At 34.2% G+C, this 12,023-nt stretch overlaps 1 protein-coding gene across 1 annotated transcript; it reads right to left on the bottom strand.

Annotated features, from left to right (window-relative positions):
- Positions 1–634: 634 nt before the first annotated feature.
- On the bottom strand, positions 635–8,985 carry LOC123909271. Its single transcript, XM_045960084.1, has 5 exons — positions 7,945–8,985; positions 4,060–4,918; positions 2,203–3,526; positions 1,795–1,878; positions 635–1,537 (listed from the first exon to the last, which is right to left on the bottom strand). The coding sequence occupies exons 1-5, from the start codon at positions 8,456–8,458 to the stop codon at positions 755–757; spliced, it is 3,564 nt and encodes a 1,187-aa protein (XP_045816040.1). The 5' UTR covers positions 8,459–8,985; the 3' UTR covers positions 635–754.
- Positions 8,986–12,023: the final 3,038 nt, after the last annotated feature.

Genomic DNA, 12,023 nt, shown 5'->3' with positions numbered 1-12,023 from the left:
AAAATAGTTTAGGTCCAACTTCAGATTTTTATAAAATTAGAGAAACCAAAATTGCAAAATTAAAAATGTGAAAAATAAAATCCTACAACATAAATTAGGAGACCAAAAACAGCCATTAGCCTTCAAAATTTTAGTTTTTGAGATAGATTTTAGTTTTCTTTCAAAGTTTATAGAGATGTTATCCATGCAAAACAAAAATTGTTTCAAGTGAAATAGATAGACATGTAAAATCTAGGATCCTAAATAACAAAAGAACGGAACTTTGAAACAACCAAACAAGTATGCAGATTGCAGAGTTGAGGGAATCAGTGAAAAAAGTGTGAAAAGATAGAATATGGGATGAGAACATTGCGACATATAAAATGAGTTGCAAAAGAACAACAAACATTAAACAAAACCAAAGAAGTCAAAGATTGGTACCGGCTTTAAATATATTTGAAGAAGTTTTGATTTAAATAAACTGAACTTACAAGTCGTCGTATTAAGCTCATTCCATTCATGCATAACGGAATGCAACTTAGACGAGATATACTACCTTCTTCCATGACATGCTCATGCTCATGCACAAACAAATGCTAAAATAGGAGTAATGAAATGTGAAGAAACAAAATGCATGGAGTGTCTGAAAAGCGCATTTCTAGGGGAATACGAATGGCATTTCATTTTATTTCCTCGCTCAAAATGAAGCAACAAAAAAAAAAAGGGGAAGAAATTTAAAACCTGCGGGATTAATAGCATAGAAATAGAAATTGTCTCAATGTGTACTTTCAGGAGAATGATGTATCCGGCTTAAAATTAGCGACTCAGACTCATTTGTACCAGGCATCAAAGCATCACACGCTTTGGGAGACCCATCCTCAAAAATTAAGGGATTACCCTTTGTGTCACCAAAATCCAGTTTTTCATCTGTATATTGGGAAAAACCAGTAACTGTAGCTTCATCGATATTCATGTTTTCGCACTCTTCATGCGAAGTGGGAGCCAACAGTGCTTCGCTTTTTGCTGCAATGGAGTGGTCGTCCTCAGCATCCTCTGTATTCAGCTGATCAAGTGTGACTTTATCGTCTTCCTCAGCATCCTTTGACACAGCTACTTCTTGGTTCTCAGGACCAGACGATGGACTAGACACGCCTATCTTCAAAGTATGGATACAATCACGATCTTGCTCCATTTGACTGCAGGTTTGATTGATCTCTTCCAACTGCTCCTTTGCCAGAGATAGAGTTTCGACTTCCTTTGGTTGTAATGCAGGTGTTGCCGCATCTTTTGTTGCATCAGAAGCTGACACAGAAACCTGCCTATTCTCCAAACTGGAAATAGGAACTGACTCTTCCATTTGCACCTGGTTATGCCTATTCTCCAAACTGGAAATAGGAACCGACTCGTCCATTTGCACCTGGTTATGCCTATTCTCCAAACTGGAAATTGGAACTGGCTCGTCGATTTGCACCTGGTCGGACTTGGAGGGTGCAAATATATCTAAATCTCCTTTAGTAGGCAGTTTCACCCTATGCTTCTTGTAAAGATCAATGGCTCTCTGCAAATTGGAGAAAACATTCACCCATCAAGAGTAGTCCAACATTTCAGTATTTATGCATTGAAAGAATTGAAGTCAACAAAACGGATAACTGCAGGAGTTATTCAGGATGACAATTGACAACACAAATTTCTATCACCGTGAATGTTATTGTAGTACTTCGGGGTAAGAGAAGAATGGTAATATTGCTAAAAGTCTAAAGGAAACAAGCATTATATTTACTGCAACCATACCAAGAGCTGATCAAGTAGTTTTACCTGGAAGATAGAATTATCAACTACCGGAAAAGGTGAATGTCTTGAGAAAGTGGCGGCGTATTTCTGTTGTGCCCTTGACCCATTCTGTCAAATCACAGGAAGGGGAGCACTGATAATGTCAGGGATTGCATATAGTTTAATTAATAAAAAATACAGTTATAATAATTTAAATAATTACACAAGGTCACTTTTATAAAAAATACAGTTATAATAAACCAAGTTAAATTTCCTTCTCAAGAGATTAGGTAACAGAAGATTTGTTGAAGTTGCTCTGAAACACTAAATTATAACTCATAAGCCTTCAAATTTGAAACCCTCACACCAAACAACAGTAAAAAAAAATTAGGCTTTTTATGTTTTGGGAGAATGAAGGAAAGCATGAAAGTTTTCAAGTACTATTATACATACCTTCAAGGATAGTCCGGTACTAGCAAAAACATCATTGGATGCTTTCTTGCCAACGTTCAGAGCACATTCACACTGGTCATACAACTCTGGCAGTACTAGGTCTGCTGATATGTCAAGTTTGGAAAGGTAGAAACGGGTAAAAAGAGATGAAATGTCATCAGGTGTTGAAGTATCGGGCACCTTTTCAAGATCAGTTGTGGGCAAAGAGTTCGAAGGTACTTTTCTTGGAGAACTGACGCTGGACAACTTTGTATCAGGAGATTTCTCATGAGATTCATCCTGAGACACCTGAATAGTCTGGTCAGGCACACCATTGTCAACCACGGCAGGAACTGGTTCATCTTTGCAAGCTGGGGAAGGCAAGTCTTTCTTTGAATCACTATTCTGTTCTTTCCAAGTCTCTGAATCCCATCCATGACTATTTGTTGGGTGCCTGTGTCTGTCCCAATCAGAACCACCATACATATGAGGATCATCTCTAGAAACCCCATTATTGTTATCCCATCCATGCAGATGAGCAGGTCCTGTACCATCCATCAAACTTGGCCACCCAAGTGGGCGTAAGTGACCTGGAAACCTGTCAGCATCAGCAATATGGTAGGGAATACCAGCATGGTTAACTTCCAACGGAGGTCTAACACCAAAAAGAGGTTGAGATGAAAACTGTGGTATCATTGTTTGAAAACCTCCATGACCTGGCCCAGGTGGGAAGGGAACAAATCCATTTGGAACGTGTGAAGTCCAGTTTGGATGTCCCCTCCAGGAATTGCCACCATGCACTCTTCCAAAGTTAGGCTCAGTACTTCTCCTGTATCGTGCATTTGAGTTATCTCTAACATCATCCTCTAAAGAACCCATATATGGTCTGTCTAGTGCAGCCCTGAAACCAGGTGGGTGAGGAATTACTGGTGGATTGTTCTGATTAGTCCTACCATAGAAAGATGAATCTGGTTGAGAGGGCTCGTCCAATATTGCTTTCTCTGGGCCAAGTCTATCATCTGAGATATCTCTTGCGTCGGTACTGCTCCTTCTTCCACTATCCTCAATTTCAAGATTCCTCTTAACAACGTTTTTATTCATATATCTGCGTTCAATGCTTGTTGATGACGGAGATCTCTCCATCAAGCCCATGGGTGAAGCCTTGGCACTAGAAGGCCTTTCTGTAGAAAAGTCTCCTGCAGGACATTCCTCTATTTTAATGGATTTCTCCATTAGTTTGTATTTTGGGCCTCTATCTGAAATCCCGGAGTAACCCTCTCTTGAGGCTTTGGTTCTCTGTTCTATATTTGAGTCTCTATACTTTGTATCTTCAGCATTTGCATTTCTGAAATATGAGGAAAATGGCAAACAATTATAATTGATAATGGTATAACCCCCCATGGTTACAAGCTTCTGTGAGAAAAAGCAAAATTACAACTAATGATAAAATTTAAATCATGCAAGCAATAGTTCAATTGTCACCAACAAACTCATGTTACATTTTTCCCCTCTTGGCAAAGCAAAAGAATTTTTTTTATCAAGCTCTAAAACCTCCCATATTTAAAAAAGAGTGTTAAACTAAGTTATTGACAACATAAGATGCCTTAAGATTATGTTTATAGACAATGCCAGTAATCGTAAATATATTAATAGGTAAAATTTTCATTTGAACTTAATCGGATCAAACCAAAGTTAATTACATGGCAAATTTGTATTTGCCATCATACAACAACACCTTGAAAAACACATGCATAAATCAAATTCCCAAATGTCACCTGAAAAGTAGACAGACTGCAAAAGAAATAATAATTGGAAGGACAACTCTGAATATGAGCTTTACAATGATACAACAAAACTTTCAAGAAAATTTTTACGTACCTATATTCATCTTTGCCAATATGTGCATTCGAGACAGGAGAAGATCTGCGTTTACTGCTAGTCCCAGTTGAATCTGGATGGGCTTGTCGAGGTAGAGACCTTCCTCTGTCAATATCAGAATCAGCCCTACTGTTGGTCAAACTCCTCTTCTCCGTTTCAGGATAGTAGTTTTTAACAACTCTAGCTTTAGAATCACTATAATCATCACGATCATCCAAAGTTCTTTTTTTGGCCCCACCATCTTTGCCCCTTGTACTTCTATCTTCCCCATGTGACCCATCACGATGACGATCACGGTCTCTGTCTCGTTCCCGGTCAAAATCTCGTTCACGATCCCAGTCCCAATCTCGGTCTCGGTCTCTATCATAATCATGATCCCTATCAAAATCATAATCATGATCACGTTCATGGCGCCGCTCACGATCACGAACATATTCAAAATCACGGTCTCGTTCTCCATCTCGATCACGATAATGGTCCCTGTCACTCTCTGGATGCTTGCTTCTCTTTTGTCGTGATTCTAAATTATTCTTTTCTTCCCTTGTATGTTTATCGTCAGACCTAATGGTAGTATGATCTTTTGCAGGACGCTCGTCACGTTGCTTGTCATGTCGATGTTTGTTCTCCCTGTCCTTTTCATCCCTATATTTATCTCTGTATTTTTCATCGTTTCGCCTGTCATCCTTTTTCTTTCCATCCTTGGAAATGTCATCCCTAGAAGACAAATGTCTGTCATAACCATCTCCGACATCATCTTGATGCTTATCCCCATCACCATAGTCATCCCTTTTCTTCCTCATTCGCCTCTCAAGCTGGATATCTTGTTCAGGGCTTCGCAACTCGTCTACTTTTTTTGAATCTGCCAAAAGAATTGACCACATAGATAAAAATTAACAACTGCCTTTTGACACACAACAGTCAAAGGAAAACATTGTGAATATATGGAAGGCATTAAAAAAAAGAAAAATTTTGTGAACCAAAACTTAAACACAATCTTGTCTGGTATTATTTCCATATCACAAAGTGAAACACAAGTAACCTTAAAAAAAATTAACTGGACATAACAACAACTGAATGCACAATATTGAGAAAATTATCCTATTGCGAAATCCAATGAGGGTATAAAAAAGATGATATATAAATTGTTCTATTAAACTCTTGGGTTCACAATAAGACATTAATTGACTGCATTTTCAAATGACACGGGTTGAAGGGCAACACAATTTCAACAAACAGCTCATAAAACTATCAACAGCTAATATGATGCCAGTGTAGAACGATATATTACTAGGAAGAACCACCCGAGACCTTAGCTAAAACTGTGTAATTATGATACATCATATGGTTTTTAACAAAAGGATTCAAAACATTAACACAATTTCACTATCTAAATATTGTGAAGAGATTATACTAACGCCTCGTATATAAAATTAAGGTGGGTGTATTGTGTATGCATATTTGAAACACATTTCTTGATCAGTAAAACCTACTTCCCAAAAAACATTACCCAAAATAAGCAACACTAATTCATACCACACCGATAGAAGATCAGTATGATAAAAGAAGAAATGAGGGAGGAAAGAAGCAGCCCTGTATGAAAACACTTAAGAAAGGTGGAAGATGGACATCTGAAGATTCAAACAGCAAATTGTCAACATATAGGGAAAATCACTAAACCAAAGTAGCCAAGTTTCTAGGGAAAATCACATATACAACAAAAATGAGAAAACCAAATATGCAAATGGACATAATGCAACATATAATACATCCAGCTGTCACTGTTGCCAGTGTCATAATTTCAAAAATAATTTCAACATTCAAGTTTCCATATGTGATCATCTTAATTTACTGTATGAAAGTATTGAGGCCTACATGATATAATTTAACTGACAGTTTTGAAAGTATGTTTAATAATCTCTAATATAGAAAATTTGTGTTTAATTACCAAAAAATTTATCCAGAAAATCCAATGACTCTTTCTGCCATTGAGGAAAACCAGTCTTTACTACATATTAAATTTCCCAATCTAATATCAAATAGAAAATAATCCACGCCATTAATGCAAGCTTTGCTTACATGAGAGATGGAGTCCAAACAAAGAGTTCGACATAAGTACAACACAATTCATACTTGATATAGGTTTCAAATTCTCTCCTTTTATTCACCAAAGAGGAACATGTTTTGAGAGAAAACCGATAAAATGCAGTTTCGATTGTACAATACTAGTGGACCCAACCACAGAGCATAATTGGACCCTTCACAATAAAATTGCATCTCTCCTTCGGTGAAGGATATCAAGTTATTCGGAATAACCTATGTAGTCAGTGGCTGATTGCGAATCATGGCAGTCAACCTCCAAAACTTTATTGTGGTGAAGCGGATGGCAGTATGCCTGCTTCTCCAACGAATAAAAGAATACACAAAATAAAACGCATATTCATAACTAACAATCGAAGTTCATTGTTACTAATTTTCAAACCAAATTAGCAAATATGTTTTAGTCTCCAAGGCTAAAAATTAAAATAATTCATCAGAGCATTTACAATAAATACAAGTGATTCCTTAAATGAGTCAAGTCTAACCATCGCCATCTCCAAATGTACAAAAACAAAATATCAAATAAAGGCTATAAGTGGAGGGCATTTTTTGTTTTTCTTCATTCTAGTTGCGGTTGGAGTGGCCACAAATTTGGCCACAGTGGTGAGTGACACAACCGCTGAATCAAAACCCAGCAGCATTTTCAGCCATGTGTGGATTCCAGTAAGAAACACAATGTCACAGTTATGGTCGCTACAGCCGCCATTAACTACATAGAGAAAAACAAGAGTACCACACTCTACTTATACTCCTGAAATAAAATTTGAATTCCTCTTCAACACATTTAATTTGCTAAGTAACTTTGGATTACGATGACATTATACAATTATGATTATGGTTAATGATCAGCTTCACAGGCAGCTTCAATTTCTTTGACATCCAACTGAAGAATTGAAAATCCCCATTTAAACTATTTTAGCTTACTTAATTCTCAAACAAGAAAAAATCTAGCATGTATTTCATCTTCCCAGCCCAGAATAACATTTTTCTAAAAGATTCAAAACTAAAGTAAAAGATATCGAATTGTTTCTTCACTTTTTTTAAAAGAAAAGAGTCAAAAGTAAAAGATATGGAACTGTTTCTTCGTTGTAGCCAAAGTTAACATCATGCAGACAATCCAAATATACATTTACCAGAGGCCTGAATCAAAACCAAATACTATGAATTTCAATCAGCTTATTGTATGACAACATATAGGGCTTTATCAAAAGGTATGTTTCTCGAGTCATCATTTCATAGCATTTGAGCTTATTAGAAAGGATGGAGGAAGAAAAATGTCGAGAGTAACATATAACAAACAGGACTCTAACTCTATTGGGCTTTGATTTCCAAAATATCATAAGCCATTAAATTGTTGGAATGACAGGTACATTAATATTAACATCAACAAACAGAATGGAAGAAACAAAGAGAAATTCCTTAATTCAAGGGCAGTAGATCGTAAAGAGGAAAAAACATCAGTTTGTGGACTCGTGTGTGTGTGTGTGTGTGTGTGTGAAAAATCAAAAATTGGTATTTGATATTGAAAGTAACACTATCATTAGCAGCAAAACACATTGCTGACAAACAATTGCAGAATCTTAAAAACTTCGTTTTTATTCCTAATTCCTGATAAAACACACAAAGATTTCAACTTGGTACTAATTTCAGGGGTGAGAATAATCATTGTTAATAAGAATTCAAAATGTGCTTACTTTAAGTTCAAAACAAATTATGAAACAATAAATGCAAGAACAATAAGCATGGACATACCACAAATGAAAGAATTAAAGTAATCATGATTCATACCATTATTTTCAAGCACTTGCTTGGATGAACGCTGTTCTTGATCATTGACAGATTCTTCAATTCTACCTTCTTTGAATTTCCTATCCTTTTCCTTCTCCTTCTCCAGGTTCTCCTTCCGGCCAGAAGACGACGAATCCCTATGCTTCCCACTACTCCTTTTCAGCTCCTCACCATCACCGTGCACCCCCACACTCCCATCCCTCCTCCTACTACTCTTTGAATCCCCAATTGCCTTTGATTTCTTCGAACCTTCATCACCACCATTCCACCTATCTCCACCTCCACCACCACTCTCCCTGCGCCGCTTTGACGAGGAACCATACTCATCAGAATACTCACCGTTCCCGTGCAACTCCTTCGAATCCAATCTCCGTTTCTCAACACTTGAATCCTTCGAAACCTTCACAGAATTCTCCTCCTTACTCTTCCGATCTTTGACACCGGAATCTCTCTCGGAATCAGAGTAGTCCCTCGAACTATGCTTACTTGATTTATGCTTCGAACTTCGCGGCATCGCGGAAGCAAAAACCCCAACCCAAACCCTATTTATGAAATTGAAATCAAACGAAAAGGAAAACGCACGAAATCCAATCCAATAGAGAAACCCTAATTGGAAGCAATTGAATAAGATTCCGAAACCCTAACAGAGAATCTTGTCCGGAAAATAGATCTCAGAGATCGAATGTGAGAAAAATTACGGTGAAGAATTGGGGTCGGTTATTAGGGTTAAATGTGGAACAACAACATATTATAAATGTTGAGTTCAATAGTAACAAGAAGGAAAAAGCGCAACAAAAAATCAAAACACACTCGAAAAGTGTTTTCTTTTCTCTCTCTCTCTCTGAGTGTTTTTTTTTTTTTTTTTGGTTTATCGGTGTTTATGAGAGACTTGGGGAGGACCTTGGGTGGGAAAGATAATGGGTAATTGTGTTGACGGAATTACCCTTTATAGTTTTACTTTATGACTGTAGTGTCCGTGTGCGGCGCAGGTTAATAAATTAGGTTACTATTATGCTGTGTTGTTGAGTAAGAGATTGGATAGATACATCGTTTCATGTCCTTCATAGAGGTGCCATATGATCACTTTGCAGTTGCAACGCCTTAGATTTGTGTGGGGTCTTGTTTTTCAATTAAATCTCCTAATTCATTCATTTTATACTTTCAAAATGAAAATGAGAGTACCACGACCGCAATCGGATAGAGCTGAAACTACATGTCAAAATTGATTTTCGAACGATATTAGGTGGGCTAGTAGGCTGGATATCGGTGGTAAAAACAAAAAAATGAAAATAAAGGTCACTTTATAAAAAAAATATTAATTTGTCAAAAAAAAATATTGGTTCGAAATAAATGTAATTTACGAAATTGTTAGGTTGGACGTCATGATCAGGGAAGAAATTGTGAGTTTATGATGACTTTGTCATTTTGTCTATCTACCCAAAAAAACGTAACTTATCATTTTTATTGTATAAATATTTATAAAAACAAAATTAATAATTAATGTAGAATTGTTATTTATTTTTAATTTTATCTTTTAATCAATAATTAATTGAATTATACTATTTTTAAAACGTTACTCTTTTTTTGTCTTAGATGAAGTGGTAATCAAATGAAATTAAACTCACATATAATTGTGAGATCTCAGGTTCGAACCTGGGTCACGACGTCCGGCCTAATAATTTCGACGTTTTTGTCAATTGAGCTAAAATTGATGGAACTTTTAGTAAGTCAAATTGTCATTTTTTATTACCGAGCCGAAGGGCAGCATATCTTATGCTGAGTATATTAATAAAAGATTTTTGTTCCTCAAAAAAAAAATCAAAGGTATTATTGGTATTTTGAAAAGTCCACGCCAAAATTTTTTACATCCTCTTTATATATAGGTATAAATTATTGTATTTTTTAATTTAAGTATAAAATCCTCTTCTTTTTTTGACGTAAGTATAAAATCTTATTTAAATGTTACTCATTTCTTACCAAAATAAAATGTCGCTTGTTTTAAAATAGAGGAAGTATATTATTAATATAAAGTATGTGTTTTTGATGATTATCTTCCTTGAGAAATTTGAGTATAGTTTTACTTGAACCAATACAATGTTTGTAGTGAACTTATTGGATTTGGTCTAGTGGTAAATAATTTGGGTAGTATTTTTGAAATTTTGGTTATCATCAACTCTATTGTAAGTCAGGAAGAAGAAAAATACAATGTTTGTAGTTAATTTTTTCTAAATAAAGGTAGATGAAAATAATTTATGATTGAATATATCACAAATGGTAAAGAAAGATACGTCGTATTTGGTGATAGAACGTGGTATTTGGTCATAGAAAAAGAAAAAAGATACACGATATTTATTCATAAAAGAAAAAAGTACAATGTGTTTTAAATGCATTAAAAAATTTAATTGAAATTGAATTTTAGTAGATAAGATGTGATAAGGATGATTAATTTTTTTTGGTATAAGATTATTTTTTTAATTAATGATTATGTATAAAATAATTTTAATGAAACTTAACTAATACTACAAAAGTAAAAAGTAATAGTTGCAATTTTATACTCTCTCCACTCTTTTTTATCGACATCAATCATATATTTCACCTATATTAAGAAAAGTAGGTTGTGACTAATGTGTATATTTTATTTTATGTATAACAATTACGAAACTTTTTTGTTTATAGATATATTTAATATTGAACTTTCATTTCAAAACCACATTGATGGTTTATCAAATTATATCTAGGAAAAATTATCGAAAAAATAACATAAATTTGAGGATTAAATAAGTTTTTGGTCCTTATAAATATCCCTAATTACAAAAAATTTACTTTTATCGTAAAATAAATAAATATTTTAATTTATATATTTTTATTTTAGTAGGTTTTATTTTTTTTATATTATATAAATTACAAAATTACACCCGTGCAACAAAATATGTTTTTAAAATTTAATATATATTATATTAAATTTAATATCAAATTATTTGATTATGTAAATTTTATTAATGTTATTAAAAAATTACCTTGTTGACAAGAAACTCAATGTGTAGAGAAGTGAAGAATCGTGGGTTCGAGCTCACGCCTCAACACATCGTTGTACTTACGGCTCATAAGACAACAATAACTTTATTTTTTTTGGCTTTAACTATAATGTTTTTTTCAAGTAGATTAATGGGTAAAACTTTATCCCTAAAGGTAAAAAATGGGAGGATTCTAAATTCGAATTTTGACACATTCGTATATAATGTAATGTCCTTACCAATTGAGTTATATACACAAAAACACGTTAATTACATTTTTATTAGATGATTAAAGAAAAATATAATTAAAATTAAATATAAAAAATTCATCATGACTTAAAATATTCAATGATTATTAGAAATCGATCATTTAAATGTGACACTTTATAATTAAAGTGTGATTCTCGTGTTGTTTACTAAATTGTACTCTTCATGTGTATTTTTTTAAAGGTATCTTCTTGTGTTTTGTGTTGAAGCTGACTCATATTTAAATATTATAATATTTACTTTTGTTGAAGAAAAAAAATTAGTTTATGCTATATATAAAATAAATGTCAATAACATTGAAATCATAACCATGTAGGTTGAAGAAAGTGAGAAGATTTTAAAGAGATGATTTTTTTGTTTGAAGCATTTATGAGTTTGTAGGTTGAATAAAGTGAGAAGAGTTCTTTAACTGTGGTGGTGGCATAATAGAAGATGGTGAATTGGATAATGAGTTTTTTTTTCTTCACATTTTTTAATTTTAAATTTGATTCCTAAGTAAATTTGTCTTTTCACGTTGCTTGTCATGTTATTTTGTTTTTTGTCTCAGTAATTTGAGTGGATTTTGGTTTTTCGTTCTCGATATATGTCAAGTCAGCACCCCATAAACACGTGATAGTGGTATAGTCGGCATATTATGACCATGTTAGTGTTTTTGTGTGGCATGACCACATTAAGGACTAAAACGAAAGGAATATGAAATTACCGGGGTAAAACAAAAAGATTCTTTTAAGGGACTAAAACTCAAAATCGTTAACATTACATGCATCAAAACACACATTTTACCCATAAATTATCTAC

This window comes from Trifolium pratense, linkage group LG2 (assembly GCF_020283565.1).
Source record: "Trifolium pratense cultivar HEN17-A07 linkage group LG2, ARS_RC_1.1, whole genome shotgun sequence".
NCBI classification, from domain to species: Eukaryota; Viridiplantae; Streptophyta; class Magnoliopsida; order Fabales; family Fabaceae; genus Trifolium; species Trifolium pratense.
Note: the sequence above shows the minus strand (reverse complement) of the source record. Positions and strands in the feature narration are given on the sequence as shown.